Here is a 25,172-nt window from a genome sequence, read left to right as displayed (position 1 = left end):
ACTCTATTGACAGTAAGTGACTTGTGGGAAATAGCAGCTGATGAGCACCCAGATGTCGCGATGCCTCGCCTTACCTACACATGCGGTGCCACTGATGTCTGTGGTGTAGCCGACCTTGCAGAAGCACCGGAATGAGCCCATGGTGTTGATGCACTGACCATTGGTGCAGAGGTTTGGCATCACCTTACATTCATCAATATCTGTGGGCCAAAACAAAAACAAGGCCAAACACAAATAGAAGTTAGTATTTATTCGAGAATAAAACTAGTTAGAAACCAAAAGAAATTAAGGAAGTGGCACGAGATAACTAACAACCAACATTCATAATGGTGCTGAGTGCTTTTTCATCATACAGACGAATGGCCACATGGAAGGGATAGAAAAATAATCTGAAGAGATGGGAAGAGATGAACAGATGAAGACTGTGTTGAAAGCCCTGTTTAAGTTTATCTTTTTTGCAATCTAAGTATGAATTACTTTGGGGGGATCTAGAAAGCTATCTTTGTGAAGTTCAACTAATTTGGAATTTATGATAACTTCCCATGCCTCAAATCTGCACTTGCATTAGACTTTAAAGGGTTTTATTAGTAAATAATCAGGCACAGGGGTGAGAATCTGTGTATTAAGAGAGAAAAACGGCATTTTTCAGGACATTAGTTGGTTGTACAAAAATATGGAAACCACTAATCAATTATGAAAGTTGCAGGTTTGTATATAGGTCACAAACAAAGTAAGTTCCAGTACACACTCAAATAAATAAGCAACATTTATTTAAGTAAGTATAGTTTGGGGGTTACAAGCATGGCCTTTGGGATCAGACAGATATGTTCCATTCCCTGGTCCACCCCTTAAAAAGGGTGTGATCTTGGGAAAATTACTCTCTACCTTAGCTTGTGCTTTAGTTACCTCATCTGTTAAAATGGGAATAATAATAAGAAGTAAATTCTAGCTTTTAAGATTTCATACGAAGATTATGTCTTCTAAAGTCTTGAAAGAACAAAAAGCATATACACACATACGTACAACTATTTTAGCGATGATTATTATTGTATCAATCTGTCTCCTTTTTCCTTCAAACTAATCTGAATGAAATTCACAGTATTGATAATACGCGTGAATTTCCTCAACTCCTTACCTCTCCCATCAGTGGTATATCCTGGGCCATGAGGACAGATCTTTTTATACTGGGCAGTTCCAGGAAGTGGGCAAAGTTCACACTGGTGGCCCCAGCCTCGCCCCCCATCGCAGCAGCATTCTGACTTGGTGACAAGATTACGGCTGCTGGACGCCATCTGACACATTGTCTGCAGTACCTCTGCAAAGCAGAGCCCCTGTCGATTGTCTGAAAAGACAGCATAGTCAATAGGCATCAATGTCCTGGAACTGACACTTCAACATCTTGAACTTCAAATTAAATAGGACAATCAATATTTTCATTCTTAGCAATAACTTTTAACAAGTAAATATTCTTTTATATGAAGTCACACTGTTTAAGACAGTTTAACAATTACAATATTTTGTTGGAAAAGTTCATAGAGTGTTCAATCTCTATAGACAGTTAATTAAATTTGACAAAAAGTGACACTATATTTTAGAAATAGATTTTTTCCTTCAAGCCACCAGCAACTAAGTGATAGTAAACTACCATTCTTGTAGAATTCAAATAAAAGGGAAATCAAATTAAATTACTTCCCTTCAAATAAGCAAACAAATATCAGGACTTATTTTTGAAAAGCATTCTAGACTATGTTATAAATTTGGTACACATTCATTCTAATCTCTTATTTTCTACATCTAAAAGACTGTTCAAACATTTAGACTAAAGAGATTTTTCTGAAGTAGATAAGCAAAGAAATCTTTAATATGAACTATCTTAGTGAAATTTTAATATTAAAAAAAAAGCACACTTTCTATGTAGGTTATCTTTTGTATGTCCAAAAAGGCTGATGGTTAGTGAAGGTCTAGACTGAAGACAACAAAAAACGAATATATTTTCTTGACTAACAATTTCCTAGGATTTGAAGCAGATGACATCATTTTGAGAAAAACGTGATGTAGTTGAAAGTTGCTGTTTTTACACCAAATCAAATGATGAGTAATCTTATTTCTCTTTGTTTGCCTTAAGTTTTACTATTCCATACTTTTACATTTGCTCATAATTAACTAAAATGGTTTATAATATATGCATTATAATACAACACAATGTCTGAGATTTATATTTTCCACAAGAAAATATTTTCTAAAACATTTTTCTGTACCATAAAATAAAAATTAACCTTTATTGCATTTTAAAAATATGGCCTTTACTTTAATATCATTAATACAGCAGAGCTTACCTCACATCGCAAATATTTTCTTTTGGAATTAAATCATCCCCTGATGTAAGTTTTACTAAGTCACATTTTCCATAGACTTTAATTAATATTAATTTTGGGAAGACTATTTAAGATGGTTATTTATATTACACATAGATGTGCAAACAACGTACACACAGACACATACGTCACTATTTAATAGGTGTGTATCTTTAGGAAGAGGTAGGCGGATGACTCAGATTGGGAGATTTGTTTAGCAGACAAAGATATATAAGTAGAGCTCTTCTGTGATGACATCATAAAACAGATGTTTTATTTACCAAGTAAAACATACTCATATATCAACTTACCAAGGCATTCAGTGCCTGAGGAACTTGACTGAAATCCTTCATTACACTCGCACCTATAGCTCCCAATTGTGTTAACGCAACGGCCATTTTCACAGATTCCTGGCTTGGTCCTGCATTCATTTTCATCTTTAGAAAAACAAATGATGTGAATAAAGAGCAGATTATGAAATTATAATTTGAAATTTTCTTCTAATGGATTATATCTTATTTAAAACTTCACCAAAATATTAATATAATGAGATGAAAACTAGTCATATGTGAACACTTATTTTCAACTTTTCCTCATTCTTCCAGATGGGTTCTTTCTTATCAAAGTGTATTCTTCCTGCCCATTCCCCCAACCCACCCTTTACAGGGAAGGGGCAGTGTTTGATGAATTACTGGAAAATTGGCTTCCAAAAGGGATAGACTCGCCCTGAGAGAAGGAAGGAAGAGGACACCAGACAAAGAAGAGGAGAATCTTGGGGAAGAGGATGGTAGCTTTCGTGATATGAGAGAAAAGCTTGGGGCGTAGGGATGGGAGGTGTTAGGGAAAGGTGGTAAATAGGGTAAAAGAACAAAAATGCTTTATTAAAATTTTCTATATCTTTACTTACTGTGTTTACTTAATATTTTGTGTTTTTTTTAAGTTATATTATTAGGAGCCTAAAAGAGCTCATCATATCCATGATGTCCTTTCGATAAATTGCTTCTTTCATCTTTATGTTTTATCATTTTTAATCTCCAATTTATTTTGCATGTGCTTTCTTTTTATTAGCAAGTGCCTTGAATATCTTGTTCCATTCTTTTATTTTTAACCTGTCTCACATTTTAATTGGGTACATTTCTTCTAACTAAGCACCAATCTGGATTTTAAAAAATTTTAGAAGTACATTTATTGTTAACCAGCAATTTCAACTATTTATTATGATTACTAGTATGTTTGGATCTTACCTTCCATTTTATATTTATCATGCTATTGCCCCTTCTCTTAATATTTTATGCTTGTCTATTCTATTGCAATTGCCCCCATTCCCTACCCCCCGCCCTGCTTTGCCCTCCTATGTCCAGCCCACCACCTGCTCCTTCGCCCATCCTCACACCATTGTCCATGTCCACGGGTCATTCTTCGTCTAGTTTTCTATGCTGCTCTCTCATCCTCAACTCTTGTTTGGAAGTTGTAATTTTCTTTCTATTCTTCCAGTGGTTAACTATGAAAAACTTCAACACATATATTTAACAAATACTTTTCTATGAATTATTTAAGAAGCTTCTGGAAATAACAAGTACCTTGGCATGAGTTTACTTGTTTCTGCTCTCTCCCTGTGGTACCTGACAATGTTGATGTGATCTAGAAATTTTGGCTTCTTATATTTTTTTATGCACTGTGAACATCTATTTAAACCAAATAATGAGGCTGGTTTCTTGGCTCACCACTGCTTCATGTACACTGCTACTTCCCCCTAAATTAATTTAAAAAATATATTAGAGTATAAAGTTTGGTTATCATTTCAGAGAAGGTACCTGGGTGGTAAATATTCCAAAACATTTCTGATAATTTCCTATCTTGTTTGTTCTCTCACTTGGATTGAGTATAGAATTTGAGCTCAAAACTATTTTCTCTTAGAGTATTTTGAAAGTATTGTTCCATTGTTTCCTTCTACTCAGTTTTACTGTTCATGTGTAGGAAATCTGTTTTTTCTCTCCTTCTGGAGAAAAAGATTTACACTTTAGTAATTTACATTTTGCTCTCAGTGTTCTAAAATTTGTTATATCTTGGTATAGACACTTTTTCCCTTTTAGAAAAAAACATATTACAGAAAATTAAAAAATATATGCAAATGTATTGTGCTCAGTTATGGATTTAAATAACTGTATAGTGCCTGTTATTTCTAGGATATGAGGGTTCAAGGTCTGTCTTCTTGATTTAATCCTATCCCTGTTTTACCTTTATTTTGATCTGTATCTTAGTTGTTTGAAGTTGTCTTGTTTCCTTTGGGATTTAGCTTTCCAGTCCCTACTATGTGATTAGTTTGTGATTAGTTTTTTTTTCCAAATAGTTCATTTTTATTGTACTTTTTTCCCTTCGCCATTTATTCCCCCATACCCTCTTCCACCTCCATCCCCCACCCAGCCCCCACAATCACCACACTGCTGACATGTCCATGAGTTCTTTTGCTTTCCTGCTTGATCCCTACACCCTCCCAACTCCACTCCCTTCGAAGAGCTGTCCGCCTGCTCTATATATATAAGTCTGTCTCTATTTTGCTTGTTAGTTGTTTGAATTATTTTTTCAAGAAAGGCTCTTTTGGGTATACTACCTGAGTTCCTCCATGTTTAATAATGTATGAATTTTATACTTGAAAGATAACTATATGTCTCAAAATCTTAACATTACTTTTGCTTTCCTATCATTGGCATTGAGAATTACTGAGGGAACCTGAAAAAAGAGTAGACTGATTTTTCTCTACCTTGTAGGTAATTTCTTTTTCTGCCTGGTTGCCTATGGCGAACAAAATTCATTTCCTCCCTTTCCTTCTTTCCCTTCCTTCCTTTTTTGGCTGTTGAAATTTGTAAATCCACTAGGGTGTATCTTGGTCTGATACTGTTCCACCTATGACATTTTGATCTTCGGCATTCTACTTCCTATGCTTTGAAAATCTCAGGATTTTGCCAATGACTGATCATTTCACTGTCCATTACTATTACCTATGCTCACTCCCTTCTGCCTGCTCTGTGCCTAATCCAGTGCAGGACAGACTACAGAGAAATACACAACCAGGTCAGGTCTCCCTTTAATTCAAGACTCAAATCTCAGATGGGTACTAATACTCCCTTAGCAATCCTACTGTACTTCCCAGTACGGCCATGCTCCCATTTTCTAAAATGACTAACACATACTAAGATCCTTCACCTCCCACGATGAACCACCTGTCTGCACCCTCACTTTCAATCTTTTGTCCTTTTTCAACAGCTGAATTATCTCTGGTTTTTCTCAAAGTCCAAGTCATTGAACTTATACTCTGTATTTCACAATTTTCCTTCTTTCAATGAATCATTCCTTCAGCATACATTTTCTAGTGACTTTCATCTTAAAAAAAATTCTCTCAATAACACATTACCCTTACAGCTACTGACACATTTTTGTTCCCCTTGGGGCAAACACTTTTTTCTCTGCTCAGTTCTCTGACTCACTTTTTAAAAACATTTTAAAAATATTTTATTTATTTATTTTTAGAGAGAGGGAAAAGGAAGGAGAAAGAGGGAGAGAAATATCAATTGGTAGCCTCTTACACGCCCCCAGCGGGGGACCTGGCCTGCAACCCAGGCACGTGCCCTGGCTGGGAATCAAACTGGAGACCTTTTGGTTTGTGGGATGACGCCCAACACTCTAAGTCACACTGTTCAGCTCATTGACTCCCATTTTATTTTATTTTACTCCATCTATATTGGGGTATAACTGACAAATGAAAGTGCAAGATAATTAAAGTGTCCACGATACATATACCTTGTGCAAGGATCCCTCCCATTGAGTTAACTGACACATTCATCAACTCAAATATTACTTTTCTGTGTGTGAGAATATTTAATTCTTACTCTTAACAAACTTCAGTTATATCATACAGTGTTACCAACTATAATCACCATGCTATACATCAGGTCCCCAGACTTTATTCATCTTATAACCTCAAATTTGTACCCTTTTACCAACCTGTCCCTATTTCCCCAACCTCTGCCTCTAGGAAACCACTTTTACATTCTGTTTCTGTGAGTTCAACTTTTTTTGCCCTTTTTTAATTTTTACTTTTTAATTACATTTTATTGATTATGCTATTACAGTTGTCCTGATTTTTTCCCCCTTAGTGCTCCCTCCCCCCAGCACCTCCAACTCCCTCAGGCAATCCCCATACCATTTTCATGTCCATGGGTTATGCATACAAGTTCTTTGGCTACTCTACTTCCTATATTGTATTTTACACCCCATGGCTATTCTGTAACTACCTATTTGTACTTAAAAAAAAGATTTTATTTATTTATTTTTACAGAGAGGAGAAGGGAAGGACAAAGAGAGGGAGAGAAACATCAACATGTGCTTGCTTCTCCTGCACCCCTCACTGGGGACCTGGCCCACAACCCAGGCATGAGCTCTGAATGGGCACTGAACTGACAGCCCTTTGGTTTGCAGGCTGGCACTCAGTCCGCTGAGCCACACCAGCCTTATTTGCACTTCTAAATCCCCTCACTTCACCCATTCCCCCACTCCTCCCTCCCATCTGGCATCCATCAAAATGCTCTCGGTATCCATGATTCTGTCTCTGTTCCTCTTGTTTGCTTAGTTTGTTTTTTATTCAATTGTTGATAGATTTGTAATTTTTGCCATTTTACTATTCACAGTTTTGATCTTTTTCTTAAGTAAGTCCCTTTAACATTTCATATAATAATGGTTTGCTGATGATGAACTCTAGTCAGCAAAACTCTTTATCTGCCCTTCAATTCTAAAAGATATCTTTGCTGGGTAGAGCAATCTTGGCTATAGGTCCCTGCTTTTTTTATGACTTGAATATTTCTTGCCAATCCCTTCTAGCCTGCAAAGTTACTTTTGAGAAATCAGCTGACAAGTCTTATGGGAACTCTCCTGTACTTAGCTAACTGCTATTCTCTTTTGCTGCTTTTAAGATTATCTCTTTATCTTTAACATTTGTTATTTTAATTATGATGTATCTTGGAGTGGGCCTCTTTGCATCCATCTTGTTTGGGACTCTCTGTGCTTCCTGGACTTGCATGTCTATCGCCTTCACCAAATTAGGGAAGTTTCCTTTCATTATTTTTTCAAATAGGTTTCCAGTTTCTTGCCTTTTCTCTTTTCCTTCTGGTACCCATAGGTGTGAATGTTGGACCTCTTGAAGTTGTCCCAGAGGCTGCTTACACTATCCTCACTTTTCTGGATTCTTTTTTCTTCATCTTGTTTTGATCAGTTGTTTTTTGGTACTTATGGTCCAAATCATTGATTTGATGCTCGGCTTCATCCACTCTACTGTTATTTCCCTGTAAATTATTTAAATTTCAATTAGTGAATTTTTTTTTCTGATTGGATCTTTTTTATGCTGTTGAGGTCCTCACTAAGTTCCTTGAGCATCCTTACAACTAGTGTTTTGAACTCTGCATCTTATAGATTGCTTATCTCCATTTCCTTTACCTCTTTTTCTGGAGTTTTGATCTATTCTTTCATTTGGGCCATGTTTGTCTCCACATTTTGGCAGCCTCTGTGTTTGTTCCTGTGTATTAGGTAGAGCTGCTTTGACTCCATGTCTTGGCCAAGCAGCCTAACGTAGTAGGTGTCCTATAGGGTCTAGTGTCACAGCCTCCCCCTCACCCAAGCTAATTACTCAAGGTGCACCCTATGTGTGGGCTGAGTACATCCTCCTCTTGTAGTTGAGCCCCGGTTGCTGTTGGCAGATCAATGGGAGGGATTTACCCAGGCCAGTCAGCTGCAAGGACTGGCTGTGATCAATTACCACCATCCTCCACACTCTGTGGAGGATCAGCTGTGTAGGGTCAGTGTGGTGGTGCTTCAGTGTGGTCTGTAGTTGTCCACTGGATGAGCTGGCCCTGGTGTTTCCCAGGTGGTACAGGCCCAGGTCAGCTTTCACCTGTGTTTTGTCCAGGGTTACCCTGCCTGAGCTATAAAGCAATCTGAGGTGGCTGCTCTTTGTGTGCTGGGCTTGGAGATTCCCAGGCAAATCCAAGCTGTGAAACTAGGCTGCCTTCTGCTAGTGTCAGGCCTGGGGCTCACTGAGGCTAGTTGTTGCTTGTTTGAAAGGATTTAGGATTTATGAAGCATGAGCCAAGACCAGCCATTCATATGGAAAGGCAGCTTGGGTGGGTCTGTAAGTTGAGTGGGGTAGAGACTCCGGAGATCTCCAAAGCAGGTCAAACAGTGTTAGCCAGGTTGATGGAGTCTCAGATATGATACCAGCTTGCTGGCTCTGTGGTGGAAAGAGTTTAGAAAAGGGAAAATGGCCGCTACTAGCCTTGATGCCATATACTTCAGTTTCTCCCACTGGTGCCTTTCAAGCTGCTACCCCATTGCTGGAGCCCAGAAGGAGCGAGTCTGAGTAGGTTAGTCCATGTGCGGGTTCTGTAACAGGACTTGCATGGGACCCCAGAAGTTTCTTTCACTGACTCAATCCCTGTTGGTTTTTGCAGCCAGAAGTTTGGGGACTTATCTTCCTGGCACTGCAATCTTGGGCTGGAAGTCCTGATGTGAGGCTAGGACTCCTTGATTCCAAGATACCCCTCCTGAATATTTATCCACCACATGTGGGTGAGGGACCAGTCCGTTCCGCATCTCTGCCCCTCCTGCATGTCTGGACAGATGTGGTTTCTTTAATTGCATAGTTGTCAGACTTCCATTCAACTTGACTTCTGATGGTTTTGCGTGATGGTTGTGGTTGTTCTGTATTTTAGTTGTAACTTTGAAGTAGTTGTGTGAAGAGATAAGCCATGTCTGCCTACACTGCCATCTAGATCATAAGTTCTTTTTTCTTTTTTTAAAAGATTCCACATATAAGTGATACCATGCAGTGTTTGCCTTCCCCTAGTTTATTTCCCTTAGCATAATGCCCTCCAGGTTCACCCATGTTGTTGCAAATAACAGTGTTTCCTTATTTATAAAGGATGAATAGTATTTCACTATATATATAATGTGTATATACATGATATGTATGTATGCCATATGCATGTATGTACAGATCATATTTTTTGATTCATTCATCCTTCAGTCACTTAGGATGTTTCCATACCTTGACTTTTATAAGTAATCATACAATGAACACGAAAGTACAGATATCCTTTTGAGATAATGGTTTTGCTTCCATTGGATATATACCCAAAAGTGGAATTGCTAGACCATATGGTAGTTTTATTTTTAATTTCTTGAAGAACATACATAGTGCTTGCACCAATTTACATTTCCACCTGCAGTGCTCAAGGGTTCTTCTCTTTTCTCCACATGCTGTTCAACATTTATCTCATCTCTTTTATAAGAGCCATCCTAACAGGTGTGAGGTGGTGGTATTTCATGATGTTTTCTTTTTTCAATTTACCTCATGGTTAGTGATGTTGAGCACTTTTTTGTATACCTGTTCACCATTATATATTTTCTTTGCAAAAATGCTTATTCAGGTCCTTTGCCCATTTTAAAATACAGTTATTATTTTTATTACTACTTGCTATTGAGTTGTATGAATTCTTTGGATATTAACCCTTACCAGACCCATGGTTTGCAAATATTCTCTCCCATTACATAGGTTGCCTTTTCATTTTATTGATGCTTTCCTTTCCTGAGCAGAAGTTTTTTAGTTTGATATAGTCCCACTTGCTTGTTTTTGCTCCTGTTTTTGGTGTTAAAAAGAAAATCATCGCCAAGACCAATGCCAAGGAGCTTACCCCCTAATGTTTTATTTTAGCAGTTTTATGGTTTTAGGTCTTACCTTCTAGTATGTAATCCGTTTTGAGTCGATTTTTGTGTATGGTGTAAGACAGTGCTTCAGTTTCATTCTTTTGCATGTGGCCATCCAGTGTTCCCAGCTCTATTTATTAAAGCGACTATGTTTCCCTGTATTGATTCCTTTGTCAATAATTAATTGACCATGGGTTTATTTCTGGGTTTTCTATTCTCACCAAAATTGATCTATGTGTCTGTTTTTATGCCAAAACCATAACATTTAGATTACTGTAACTGAAATATAACTTGAAATCAGGAAGCATTACGTCTCCAGCTTTGTTCTTCTTTCTCAAGATTGTGTTGGCTATTGTGGTTCCACACAAATTTCTTGAAAGAATGATCTATGGTTTTCATTTCCTCTTCCTAATCTCTGATTCTTTTCGTCACCCATGTGCTCTGCCCTAACATGGTAACTATTCCTGAAGACATTACCAAATCTAATTACTTCTCTATCTATATCTTATTCTACATCTCAGCAGCATTATACATAAGTGACTACTCCCTAAGTGTCTTCCACATTTCTTCTAGTCTTACCCTTAGCAGTTAATAGCTTCATATAATCAATTATTCCAGTAAAAGCCCTAGGACTCATCTTCTGTACCTCTTCCTTAATCCACAATATCCAATCAATCCATCAGCTAGTTCTGTTGACTATCTCCAAAGTATATTCTCAATCTGTCCATTTCACCACATTTCTATACAGCTGTGGCTTATATCTGAGCCTCCTTCGTCTCTCATCTGAAGGATTAAAATAGCCAAATGAATCCTGCTTCTGTTCTTATACCCTTACAATGTGTTATCTGTAAGGCAAGCAGAAATCTTTTAAAATGTAAATGAGAGAGTAAAAAAAACTAGCATTTAACTGAAATTTTACAGTATTTCAAGCACTGTTCTAAAGATTTTTACATGAATTCCCTAATTTAATGCTCCCAATAATCTCCTGAGGTAAGCGATCTTATTATTCCTGTTTGTTTTTAGATGAGAAATTTGAGGCCCATGGGAAGCCAACTTGCCCTAGGTCACAGAGCTGGTAGATATGAAAGCAGATTTCTCATATTCACCAGCCATCTTCAGGGTGTACACTCTGGGTCCCTCTGCCACAATGCTCTCAGCATAAAGCCAACCCTTTCCCATGGCCTGAAATGCCCTGCCTACCTTTGGACTTCACCTCATACCACTCTCCTGGCAGAAACTTTAGCTACACTGGCTTTCATTACTGCCTAGGGGTATTTGTTGTTTTTTCTTTCTAGTTCCCAGTTCAAATGTCACTTCAACAGAGACGCCTTCCTTAAAAGTGTACTCTGAAGTATCATATTTTGCCGTGTAAAATGCGCACTTTTTTGCCCGACTCTTTGAGGGGAAAAATAAGGATGTGCATCATACATGGGTAGTACTAATTCTGTACCTGTATAAATGTTTTTAATTCTTTTATTTATGCTTCTGCGTTAAAAGTGCAACTCTAGAAAGCAATAATGATGTACGTATGTTCAAAAATAAATGTTAAAATTCCTTTATAATACCAAAAACAAGTATCTAAGAATAAATAAATAATTGAATTAAAGACTTAAAATGAAAGATTTTTTTTCCTGAAAGTTTGGGCCAAAAACCTGGGTGCGCATTATACATGGCAAAATACGGTAGTTCCCACACAATCACTAAATCTTATTTTCTTAAAGACTTAAACCACTATATAAGATTACCATGTTGATTACTTCTTTGTTGAATGCTTCTCCCTGACTAGAACATAAACCACCTGAGAATAAGTGGTGGTGGGGGGAGGGAAAACTTGTCCTTCTAGTTTATTATGATATCCCCAGAACTGCAAACATAGCAGATGTTCAATAAATAATGGAATAAATCAATGACTGTTCTACAACAGTTTTCCATGGAGCAGTGTGCTCTTCTGATAATGCAAATTTAAATATTTTCTACAGGAATTTCTGCTGTGCCCTGACCAGTGTGGCTCAGTTGATTGGGTGTTGTCCTGTAAAACAAAAAGTCACTGGTTGAATTCCTAGTCAGGGCACATGCCTAGGTTGCAGATCTGGTCCCTGGTCAGGGTACGTAGGAGAGGCAACCTATCAACCTTTCTCTCTCACACTGATGTTTCTCTCTCTTTCTCCCTCCCTTACTCTCTCTCTAAAAAGAAATAAATACAATCTTAGAAAAAAAAAAGTATTTCTTCTACAAATACTCAAATATATTTAAATATTTTTTCTGTGTTTATTTGTTCAGTTTTCTTCCCTTTTTTTTTTTTTCAGGGACTTCACTTATGTGTACATCGACTGTGTCTTCTACCTCTATTATCTTCCTATTAATCACTTTCATATGCACATTACTAACTGTTGACATCTCTCTTTATTTTTTGTTACTTCTAATGTGACATTAATTTCTGTGGTAGCTTTTTTTCTTTCCTAAGCTCTGCTAGACTGTTATTTCTTGATATTGTTTAATCTTCTTTTTCAATGTCTTCTTTCTATTTGAATTTTGATATCTTTTACAGTTACTAAAGCTATTTTTCTAAACTCTTCTGTTTCCAGAGGTGTCTTAGTCTATTGCTTGTTTATTTTCCTTTCTTCCCCCACACCCACACTGCCCCAGAATATATGCATTAGTTGCAGTCTTGTGTAATTATTCATCTCTGAACAATTTTCTCCAGTCCAGCTATTTGCTGAAAATTAGTGTGGGAGAAGATCACCAGTACTGAACTGGACAAAAGCAACAGTTATAGTTCAGGTTTGTTGTATGAACACTCTTTCCCCAAATCTGTTATGCTTTCTGTCCTTGGGATGTGCACATGCAAGCTTTCAAGTACCTTAGGAATTCAGTGTGGCTCTGAGTCAAGTTCTTTAAGTCTCAGAACGTCATTATGATTTCTTTTGCACTTCTGTTGTTTTTTGACACTGCAATATAGTACAGGGGCTGCTACAAAAATATTCCATACTTCTCTCATTCAGCAATGTGCTTTATCTCCTAATCAAAGATTGTTGGATAAACTTTAAAAATTGGGGCAGTTATCATATTTTGCCATGTATAATGCGCACATGTTTTGTGTGCATTACATACGGGGTTATGCCCATGTCATGTCATTATACCCACGCATAATGCACACCCTTAGTTTTTCCTCAAAAATTTGGGTAAAAGTACATATTATACACAGGAAAATACAGTACTTTTAGAGATATCTGTATTCTGCCAAAGCTTAAAGAAAAACTATGCCACTGAACATCTGTGTTTTTGTTTGAAATTTTATATCATTTCAAGGATATTTTTCAGAGTCTGTAATTGGGACCACTTCTTCACTTAATCTAAGACTGTTCTCTCCCTCCTTTCACAGTTCTAAAATCTTTAGGGGATGGGAGTGAAGTAACACATTTTCATTCTGTCACCGTTAAAATGAAGCCTTTTCCAGAAAGTATTCTGTTGACATTTGCATTACGGTTTAATGACCTTTGTAAAATTTTTCTATTTATTAGACTTCTCCATTCATTTCATAGCATGGATATGCCGCATTTATTTAGCTATGCTCCTATGATGGGCACTTAGGTTTCCTACTTTTTTTGTTGCTGTTAATACAAGGAAAATTGCAGTGAACATCCTTGTATTTCCTCCCCTGTGATAGACTCATTTATAAAACAGTTTTATTAAGGTATAATTTAGATGCTATCTAATCTGCATGTTTTAAGTGTGCAACTTAATGGTTTTTAGTAAATTACGGTGTTGTGCAGTTTTTGCAAATTAGTTTTAGAACATTTCCGTCTTCCACAAGGATCACTGCTGTCCGTTTGCATCCACACTCTGTTCCAACTCTTGCACCAGGCAGTCACTAATAGATGCACTCTAAGGAAATCTGATTTGGGTATTTTTCCCCCAAATAAAAAATTATTAGTAATCTTCAAATGTTTCTCCAAAACTGACCACATTTTCTCCTAGGTACTGGAGGTTAGGAGGAGGCAGCAGTTTCTTAATTAAAGGAGGGGAGCCACCTGTTCTCATGGAGGAGGGAGACTGTGAGGGAGGCTGGGATAACGGATACAGTGGCCAAGGCCAGCGTACGTGGCAAGAGACTTGGGCTTGCACTGCAAAATCATAGCATTTTAAACTCCTGAAGTCAGCTTAGAGATCCAGCCCTGCCTCCTCCCTATATAGATGAATTAACTGAAGTTCAAATATGTTAAAAATTAAGGCCAAGGTCACAGAGATATCCAGCCTGTAATAAGGTTCTGGAGATTATCTGCCCCTTCACTCTCCCCATTCACAGAATGATTAAAAGAGAGAGAGAGAGAGACAGAGAGAGAGAGAGAGAGACAGAGAACAGTAACTCATACTTTTATTTGCTACATGAGCATAATTGTTTCAAGGAGTTTTCGACACTTCTAAATTTAGTATTTTAGATTTATAGGTCACAGAATTATGAAAAACAAGAGGGCCTATGTTCTAAGACAGATCTAACTGCTACTACGGTATCCAGAATCTATGATACTGGCATGGGCCCTGAGTTAGAGGAAGTGTAGCATAACCTTGAAACAGATGGAAAAACAGCGGGCTTACGGTTAAGACGATTTGGGAATAGTGCCATAAATCCACCTTGGCATAGGAGTATTAAGTAACCAGCATCATCCCTTAACGCCTTACCTACGCAGCCTTCTCCATCAGGTCTTCGGGTCATCCCAGGTGGGCAGATGCACATGAACGTGCCAATCAGATTCTTACACATCATGCCTCTAGATTCACAGTCATGTAGTCCTTCAGCACATTCATCGAGGTCTATACAATATTTTTAATAGAAAAAATATTAAAATAGAAAATTCTCAGGAAAAGACTACTGTTTAGTACCTTTAAGTCATATTTTTGGTTCTTGAGGTCTGAAAATGTAATCATACGTGTGACATAGAAAGGAGTCCCATCTTTTGGGCTGTTGGCTGTATTCTAGCTTTGTAAGTTTCAGCATTGGTCCTGGTGGTAAGAAGTGCAGGAAAAGGCAATCTTTGCTCTAATAAGAGCCCAAGAGTGTGACACCTGGTGAGCTGACTTGACCCATCTTATCTTTGACTTGACTGAATAGACCATCAAGGGTCTTGTTATCTAGGTATGGAAATCTACCAGCAAAATGCTGTCATAAACATTTCTGTAAAGCTCTGGAAGAAGATAGCTGAGAATTATAAAACTATTAAAATATGCTCCCAGCATGGCAAGTAAAGTTCTAATCACTCCCTTGCCTGTGGACTTACCTTTGCACATCTTCTGGTCTTCCCTGAGTGCGTAGCCAATTGGGCATGTGCATTCATAGGACCCGAAGGTGTTCATGCAGCGGAAAGCACACAGCAGAGGGTTCTGGGCACACTCATTGATATCTGATCAAAGAAACAGGCAGCCATATGCTCAGCCTAGGGTTCTAATAATTTGCTTAAAGAAACACTGATGTATTTACTTGGCAGTTACACAGAAAGCAATGGGATAATCTAACGTCCACTTCTGGTGTGGAGAACTAGATACCCAATGCTCATCCTCCAAGAAATAACAACTATAAAATGAAAAAAAAAAAACAAAAAAACTACTATGTAAAAAAATTTTTTAGTTGAATTTTTTAGCAGAGTTGAAACTCAGAAAATGACCAGCAAGGAATAAGTGCACTTTTTTTTTTTTCTTTTCCTGAAATCACCCAGTCCGGGCAGTTGCAGCACCTGGCAGCTAAATCTTCAGTAGAAACTTTCTCAGCTTCTGTGGAAGGAGCCTTGGGGCATACAAAGTTCCTGAAGAGTGATGGGAAAACCCAAAAAAGAGAGGGCCAGAGATGGAAAAACAATACATTTTTTTTCTTTGCATAAGGCCAGTCCAAGCAGCTGACTTAACCATGCATTTGTAGGGAAAATCAAAGAGGCTAACCGCTAAGGTTCATGGAGCAAAACTGAAATCTGAACCACAGTCTTCCACATGCCTGTCAGTCTGCTTTCATTTTCATTCACGTTAACTGCCTGCTGAGACAATAGCATTCACATTCTTAGAAGTAATATAACTGACTCCAGAACATACCATTCACAATATCCAGGGTACAATCCAAAATTAAGCAACATAAGGAGCCAGGAAAAAATGTGACCCAATCTCAACGGAAAAGACAACCAATGGGTGTTAACTCTGAGATGACCCAGATGCTGGAATTCTCAGACAAGAGCATTAAAGCAGCTATTGTAACTATACTGGAACTATCCTCCCTGAAGTAAAAGAAAGTACATTTGTGATGAATATAACCGTCCACTGAATATCAGGGCAGTATAAATACAAGCTGAGACATTAAAAATCCCTTTCTGTATCAAGAAGAAATGATAAGAAAAGTATCATTTGCCTTCACAGTTCATCATGGGCCCTGGCTCAAAGCCTTCATTGCAGTTACATTCAAAACTCCCAATAACATTGGTGCAGGTGCCATTTCCACATGGATTGCCTATTGAACATTCGTCGGTATCTGAAAAAGAATATAAAAGTGCCATAACACTTGGAGACGTTTTAGTATTCAAAGCACACCCATGAATGCCCACCCAGCCTCACACATTATCAGGATCTGTGTGAGGCATACCTGACTCTTGCCCTCCCTCGACCTCCCTTGACCTTGCCTGGCTGGCCTTTGTGAAGTGCAGAGGGCCCTGAAGGATCATGTGTGCAAAGCTCTGAGCCCCCAGACAGCCGTGCTTGCCCCAAAACTCACAAACCCAGAGACGGATGCGGTCTTCTGCTCCAAGAGCAGGCATGGAAAGTCATAAAGTAAAATGGATCTTTTTCCCAGTTAGTGGTTTTGGCAATTATAAATCTCTAGACAAACCAGAGTTTGTATATTTTGGTTGAAGGCAGAGGGTGGGCAAATCTCTCCATTTTCACATAAACCAGGTCTACTGCAAAATGCAGGATGGGAAAGAGCAGTTGCTAGCTCCCAACTCCCACTGCCACCCCGGGTGCTTGAGAAACCTTTCACTGAAGATGAGACATAAAACAGAACTTAAAGTAATGTGGAGTCAACACTCACCCACACAACGTACTCCAGTGTAATCAAGGTTGTAACCCATTGGGCATTCACAACGAAAAGACCCATCTGTGTTGATACATTGACCATTTGAGCAGATGCCTGGGCTCTCAAGACATTCATTGACATCTAAAACACAGAATTGCCCATAAACTTTCTCATATAAAAAGCTGTGCCAAAGCTGTGTATTCAAAAGATTTAAAGTTTGTAAAACATATAAACATTTCTTCTGCCCGAGAAATATTTGTATATGTATTTACCACAACAGTCTTACAGTAAATGTACACATTTACCACAGCAGAGTCTTACAGTAAATGTATGCATATGATAAATAAATATTGTATAGGTACACTAAATACAATATACTAGATATCATACAATAAAATTAGCATGATTTATAAAATAAATGTACAATAATACATTCATATAAAAGAAGACTATAGGAGGAAAAGATAATAAACCACACCTTCACGGGTATCATGAAGACTAGGAACAGTTCCATGGCCATAGGGACACAAATCCTGGAATGCTACTACAGAGAAAAAAATACAAATTCCCCATTATTGAAGATTCTCAATTATCAAAGGACCTAAAGACTGATAAACAATATACATGCAAATTAGACTTCTTTTTCCTTTACAAACCTATTTTTTTTAACAAGAGCCTTTTATGTTATTTTTATGATGTATTTCAAAAGCAGCACTGAGCACACGCAGAGAAGGTTACCTGAGCTTGTCCAGCTCCTTCCAGGGGAACACCTGCTGAGGGCTTCTGGTTCTCTCTGTTCATTTACTGCTGAGCAGCTAAAGAGCCCTCTCTGCCACTCCTGACATAGAGGCCAAACCAGTTCCTAGCTTGCTGGGAACTACCCTACAACTGGGCTATGTTAACAAGATCTGGAGGTTCTTGGTCTCTTCCAGAAAATGGCTATTGTGCTGATACCACTTCTCATCAAAGATCCTGAGAGCCCCAGCCTGTGACACAATACACACATGGGACTCCTGCAGCGATTTGGAATACAGTTTTCATCCCCTCCTTGCACCTCTCAAATTTTCTTTGAAAGCAAGTAATACCAACCTTGGGGCAGGGTGGGGAGGAAGAAATAACAGAGTAACTACCAGTGGTTACCCATGTCGAATACAGAAGTTGAGAGAAGTCCCTCAGATTAGGTTGCTCAGTGAACCATTCAAGTTTATATATGACGGGGTAATTTCACCTTTAAAATATTGAATGAATTATATAGTCAAACCTACTTCTAACAAAGATTCCAAAACCAGGCAAAGTGGTGTTTTATGCTGTTGCTGTTGCTCTCACCTTCATCATCTTTGGGACACAGCTCACAGGGGTCCCCCCAGCCCTCGCCTGGCATCTTACTACAGCAGCATTTTGCCTTTGTGGTGTTGAAAGCTTTGGGCACAGAACACTTTCCATTTTCAAAGTTTGTGAAGCAGAAACTCTGGCGAGTATCTATTCAAGAAAGCAAAATCACGGTCTTCCTTACTGGTCATTTCAAAAGACGGAACAATTTGTACAGAACTCTATTTTTGACAGAACATTTCACATGGGGTGAACATATGCAGATCAGATTAGCAGTTTAACGGTCTGGAAATCCTCAAGTGCTGATTTCATTTGCCAATTTCAGTTGACTTGCCTATAAAATTTTATTTAATTACTTAAAATGATTAAAATATTTTTATAATGTGCTTGGGAAATTCGAGAAATTATGCTCGATATTATAATGATTTCCAGATCTCTTTTTCCACCATTATATGGTTGCCTAAAAAGGCAATGTAAGTAACTTTCAGTTAGTTAAATCACATAAAACACAATTCATATAGGAATGTACAAACAAATCTATGTCAACAACAAAATGAAGGAGTGAAACAAGAATTGTTCCTTTAGTGTGAAATTTTTAAAATACTTAGAAACACCTAATAATTGAAAGCACCTTAAAGTTCACCCAGTACATATACCTCTCAGACCTATATTCTTTTAAATTAAATGTATTGGGGTGACATTGGTTCATAGGAGACCTACATTTTTACATAACAGATGATGTATTTGCCATAGACGTGTACTGTGTAGTGACAAACACTATAAGGGTCTACTGTCTAACTTTGAAGTTTCTAAGGGTGAATTATGGCAGAGCAGTCATTTCAAAGCTTACCAAAGCATCTCCGCCCATTATCAGACAACACAAAGCCAGGGGGGCAGATGCACTGGAAGCCCCCAGGAGTATTGGTGCAGGAACCAAAAAGACAGATGTTGGGATCTTCGTCACATTCATTTATATCTGCAGAATGGCAGAATTCATCAATTTAATCAAATCAGTCCACTATTCAACATTTCAAAATAGGGAATTTGTTCATACTACAACAGTTCAATAGCCATGGGATATTGAACATGAAACAAGAGATTACATTATGTAAATATTTTACTTATTCTTTCAAAGTAAACTACTATTGCTTAGAAGTTCAACTTCGCCCCACCATCTGCCCCAGACTCCCATGTCGCTCTCCAATTCCCTGCACTTGACCCCTGGGGGTAGATGTATGCCCACCTGCCTACCTGGCATGACCAGTTCCATCAATGTCTTACAAGCATTGCAAGCTCAACTGGTCCCTTTCTCTGATGCTCCTCTCAGGATCCTAAGTTTTTAAAAAGGAGTCCCTTTTATTTGCCAACCTGACCTTTTAAATTCCATATGCAAACACCATGCGACCTATCAATTCTACCTCCTCTGTATCTTCAAACTCAACCCCATTTGTCACTGGGATTACTGTCAATCTCCTAAGGGACTGCGGCCATCTTGCCCCCTTTTCTCCACACTGCCACCAGGGCGGTCTTTGTAAAATGCACATCTATTTGAAAACCTGTGCCTATGGAACTAGGAGGACTCAGGCATATTTTGAGAATTTGATCACTCCCACCTCACCCCAGAATGTTTCTTGAAATAAACAAGAATTCCTTTCCAGTGATGTTTGGCTTTTTTTGTTGTTGTTGTTGGAGGTGTTTATTTAAAGGGTCGTTTTATATAAATGAAGAAACATTACACAGTTTTAGGTACATTAAGATACAAGCTCCATGAGGACGTGACATGTCTGTCTGTCTGGATCGCCAATGTCTCCTCAGCTTAGTCTAGCATAGTGTCTGGCACGTACTATGTTCTTAATTTATAGTTGCGGAATGTTCATGAGTGAATTGTATTCCACCTTTTCTTAAACAAAAAACAAAAAACCTCTGCCATGCTTCACACTACCTGTAGTACTAAGTTCAAACTTCTGTTTTGGCCTTTTGGTGTCCTTTACCACACCTGTGTTGCCTGTGGCTTCACGTGGCCTCCTCTGCTCTGCTCCTTTCTTTGATTAGTAAGTTCCTATCCAATACTTAAAAGCCACCTCGAATGTCACCAACCCTTTGTGATGAGCTTCCTTGACATGCTACTTGTCACCACTACTGTCATATTCACAGCTTCCTACTTTGCTTCCACATCCTGAACATACGTCCAGCACAGTGTCTGTCACAATGGATTGTAAGAATATCTTTACAAAACAGATTTACTTACAAAACATGTTTTTTGTTTTTTTTTTTTTTGTTAAACAATAAGTTACCTGAAAGCAAGGCCTATATTCCAGTACCTGAATGGTGCTGTGTTCACTGTTACGTCCTGTGTATGTTTGAATGGATTTGTATGTGTATATGTGTGTAAAAATGTTTGTGTGTGAAGCATTTCATCTTGAAAAAGTTAGTAGAAGAGAGTCTAGTCTGAAAAAAATATTCTTACAGTGAAGTAAGTTAACTAAAACCCAATTTTTCAGAGATGCAAAATAGTGGCATTGCTAACAATGGATAAAGAATATAAAATATTTCTTAAGTATAATAAAATGTAACCAAATCACAGATGTTTTTTGCTGAGAAAAGGTAGCTGAGTCTTTCTGACACAAGGAAGCATATATATTTCTATTTTCCTCCTAATAGATGACATACTGCTACTGTTATTGTTCCATAAAGGATGGATCACAGGGATAATGAAGAACTGAGATTAAATATGGAGGAAGAAAATGAAATAAAAAAATCTAAAACATTCTAATAAATTTCTTACTAAGGTGCCTCTGTTATTTATTATTTTTTAAGTATTCAGAAAACTATACAATCTTACAATGAACTATACAAATCAGAGAGAAAAGGGAAAAGATATACAGACCAAACTGGAATAACTAGGGATATCCATTATACATAATTGTAAGCTCTAAAAAATAATTAAATTTGATGAAGTAAACTATTTCCTTCAGTTCTGTCTATGTAAGTCCCTTGAAGGTGAATAGAAGAGTTACATGGAATATTTTTAAAAAGTGGATAACTGAAAGGCAAAAAACCCTTAGCAATCACACTAAGACTCCGGTGCTTCTGAATTTCAACAAGACTGTAAAAACTAATTTGTATAAAAGTGAAATAAAGTAACCGTAAAAAGGTTGGCCTTCATCATGTCCACAAGGAAATTCTGGGACCCATTTTTGATGTGGTTACAATGCTCTTGTAAGCTGGAAAAGTTTCAACATAAAAACATCTGTTATGACAAATGGATTAATATTTTCTGTTTTGACATGAGGCCTTCCCAAGGAGAAAAAAGTCTCAACAGCATTGTCAAGCTTTTCTGTTTCACATTTCTAGGACTCTGGACACCTTTAATAGCTGTTTTAAAATTGGTTGCCAAAGATTACAATTTTTGTAGACACTCTTTAAATTCAGCAGAAAGTCTCTGCTGGCATTTGGAAAAAAGATTAGAGCACACTGAAAATTCTTTTACTAGCATAACACTTCTGTTAACGAAAATCCCACATCCCTAAATTCTGTATTCCCACCACTCCACCTTCAAATCATTTCTGATGATTCAATAAGACAAGCGTACGCAGCTGCATGTTTAACTTTTTGGGTCGGCATGCTTGCAGTGGTCTGGACGTAGTAGACTTCCACATAGTCTGCACCAGGTCTTATTACACTGAACAGCTCGGGGACCTCAGAATAAATGTTAGCCTTACCGATGCAGTTCTCGCTCTTTACTTCATACCCTGGGGGACAGATGCACCTGAAGGATCCCTCTAAATTCTGACAGGTACCGGGAGAACAAGAGCCAGGGAGAGCTACACATTCATTGGTATCTTTAAAGAGAAACAAAATAAAAATTATTCAAATATGAGATAACTGTTGCCAAATGATATTAACATGAATTCAGCTTTGGCTTTCTGATCTGCCAGGTTACTGTGGACAAATACACCCTGAGATACTCTTTTGACATCTTGGTTCTTACTCATTTGGCCAGAGGTTAATTTCCTTGTTTTGTTTCCTTTCTCTACTTTTATTGAGACACAGATAGCTTCGAGCTGTATCTCAATAAAAACACTGCAGCTGAGTCTTTTTCAATGGTTGACTTATTCCTTATAAGGAATCTTTCTTAACTTGGTCATGTGATCAGATGCTCAAATGAAATGTGAATGAGTCCTTTACTGGGGATTGGGGAGAGTCACATTATTTTATAAGACAAAACAACAGAAAGACTATTATTCATATACTTACCTATACAGTTCTTGCCATCTGGAGTAAGTTCATAACCTTCATTACATAAACACTTGAAGGAGCCAATTTCATTAAAACACCGTCCATTTCTGCACACCTGACCAAAAAAGGAACTGCACTCATCTATGTCTGTAAGCAAAGAGGGGTTAGGTTTTAAGAGAGAGCTCTCATACATACACTGTGTCAAAGGTTGCAATGTAAAAACATATTTACTGGTACACATTTACAAAAACTCTACACTACAATTCCTCATCAACACAAAGAAAAGTGCTCATCTCTTAAGTATCATGTGACTTGTAAGGTCACATAGAGCCCCACTGTATTTCAACCACAAGGGCACGTTTTGGATATTAATATAACTCAGGAATTTATAACCAAGTAAAAGTTGAAGGTTTCAGGTGAAACTTTCCATTCTTTCCAATTGAAAAAATATTTCTTTTCCCAGAGGCAGAAGGGTATATAAACGTGACTTGACTGCATAGTTTGCAAGTGACCTTACCTGGAGATAAGCTGGCTATCTTCAAAGAACAAATAAGGGAGCATATTAAATACAGAAAAATCAATTATATTACAAAGACTCTGGAATTGCTGACATGTTTTGCTCAGAGAATATCAAATTTGAACAAAAAAAATCCTTTGGTGTTAGGTTTTCAATTAAGCTTAGAGTTGACTGCATTTGACTAATTTTCTGGGTTGCTTGAAGATTCTACTTTGATCAGAAACAGGTCTGTGTCTTTAGTTCTCTGTGGCTATATAAAGGGTCTGAGATACTATAGATGAGACAACGGTAGTTGAAATAAATGTTCAGTTAGCTGGAAATTTTTTCCCCAGTTGCAGAATTTTGAAAAATAAAACTGAGAGGAACATGTCGGATTAAATTAGGAGATAAGTTTGAGCCATGATGGTTCCTTAATGGTAGAAAGCCTAAGAAAGTTCCTTCCACATACCTTAGAGGATCACATGAATTAAGTGAGGTCATGTTGTAAAGGAACAGCATGGTGCCTGACACATGGTAAAAAAGAAATACTGACAGCACTGGTTGTCATTTCTCTTATTATCTCCTCCACCAAATATAGGCGCCTCCCACACTCACGAGCAATTCTTATTGCAATCAATGTCTGTTAGGGCAAAGGCTAAAATCCTGTACCATGCATTGTAGGCAGTTTTATTTTCCACTGAAAACCTAAAGTTGGTCACAACAGAGATCTAACAGGCTTCTGAGAGCTTATGTGGAAACCTAGTCACCATGTGCTGTTTCTGTGGGAAAAGGCACCCCAGGCTTCAAAAGCTGACAGAATATGAAGTTCCAGCACACAGCATGTTGTTAAGTTGAAGACTGTCAGTACTTGAATATACATCAAGAACAGATAATACTAAATAATTGTAATAATGCTAAAACAATGACAGGTCTATCTTTGATCCCATTTAAAGGGTAAAAACAACCCCAAATCACAGAACAGTCCTAATACATTGACTACCTGCGAGGCTTTTCCCCTGAATTGACTGACTGGCTGACTGACAGAAGCATTCAACCCAGCAGATTGCTTTTGGATTATTTACGCCAACACCAAGGCTTTAGTTACCTAGAAGTTAATGGTATCACATACCTTTTGGCCCACATTTGCAATTTCAACAATGAAAATATTTATTCTTTGATAATATTTTTTATTTCAGTATGTTGTGTGGAAATGACACAGGAACAATAAAAGACTGAGGCTGACTACATACTTACCCAAGCAATCATTATTGTGAGTGAGTTCAAACCCTGGATAACAGAGACAGTTATAGGACCCAACAGTGTTTTTACAAGTTCCATTTCCACACGGATGCCGCTCACACTCGTCAACATCTACAAAGAAACACTGGCTTAAAGACATTCAATTTTTAACTAGAAAAACATTGCATATTGAACATTCATATTACTTTACTGATTTGCTTAGATTGTCCACATTCAATACTAGGAACTCATGTCTACTTAAAGAGAATAAGTATGAGGTACAAGAAGTGCTAAATTGTAAGAAAAAGTATCGTTTAATGACTTACAGGCACATGTAACACTCAGAATGAAGCTAAGCAAGCATCCCCTTAGTGGAGGTGGGATTTTTTGATTTTTGTATTTTAAAATTTGTTTTTTGTATTTTGTTTTTTAAATTTTGTACTGATATTCTATTGCAGTTGTCCCAATTTCTCCCCCTTTGCCCTCCTCCACCCAGCCCACCCCTCGCTCCTGCAGTAGTGGTGGTGTGTTAATGAATAGTTTGCTTGTCAACTGTAGGGAAATGAATCTTTCAAAACGCTAAAAGAATCCTGTTCCATAAAGCATTATAAACACTCTCCCAGACATCTAGAAACCTTTATTTGATCAGCACAACAAAGAAACTTTAGTTTTCTAGATTTTATGAATTAGTGGAATCTAGACTGAAGAAGTCAAT

At 37.7% G+C, this 25,172-nt stretch overlaps 1 protein-coding gene across 1 annotated transcript in view; it reads right to left on the bottom strand.

The window, feature by feature from the left end:
* Window positions 1–25,172, bottom strand: part of FBN2 (fibrillin 2) — a 249,570-nt gene that overhangs the window by 14,441 nt on the left and 209,957 nt on the right. The window contains exons 46-58 of the mRNA XM_054589866.1: window positions 24,473–24,589; window positions 22,741–22,869; window positions 22,206–22,325; window positions 19,334–19,459; window positions 18,481–18,633; window positions 17,633–17,698; window positions 17,170–17,295; window positions 16,495–16,614; window positions 15,383–15,505; window positions 14,787–14,918; window positions 2,666–2,791; window positions 1,136–1,342; window positions 75–200 (exon numbers count right to left, since the gene is read on the bottom strand). Of these exons, the coding sequence (XP_054445841.1) occupies window positions 75–200; window positions 1,136–1,342; window positions 2,666–2,791; window positions 14,787–14,918; window positions 15,383–15,505; window positions 16,495–16,614; window positions 17,170–17,295; window positions 17,633–17,698; window positions 18,481–18,633; window positions 19,334–19,459; window positions 22,206–22,325; window positions 22,741–22,869; window positions 24,473–24,589 (1,671 nt within the window). The remainder of the gene's footprint in view (window positions 1–74; window positions 201–1,135; window positions 1,343–2,665; window positions 2,792–14,786; window positions 14,919–15,382; window positions 15,506–16,494; window positions 16,615–17,169; window positions 17,296–17,632; window positions 17,699–18,480; window positions 18,634–19,333; window positions 19,460–22,205; window positions 22,326–22,740; window positions 22,870–24,472; window positions 24,590–25,172) is intronic.

Source organism: Pteronotus mesoamericanus, unplaced genomic scaffold (assembly GCF_021234165.1).
Source record: "Pteronotus mesoamericanus isolate MK-2021 breed Mesoamerican mustached bat unplaced genomic scaffold, CSHL_Meso_final scaffold_167, whole genome shotgun sequence".
In the NCBI taxonomy this organism is placed as follows: domain Eukaryota; kingdom Metazoa; phylum Chordata; class Mammalia; order Chiroptera; family Mormoopidae; genus Pteronotus; species Pteronotus mesoamericanus.
The sequence above is the reverse complement of the archived record's forward strand: the minus strand, read 5'-3'. Positions and strand labels throughout refer to the sequence as shown.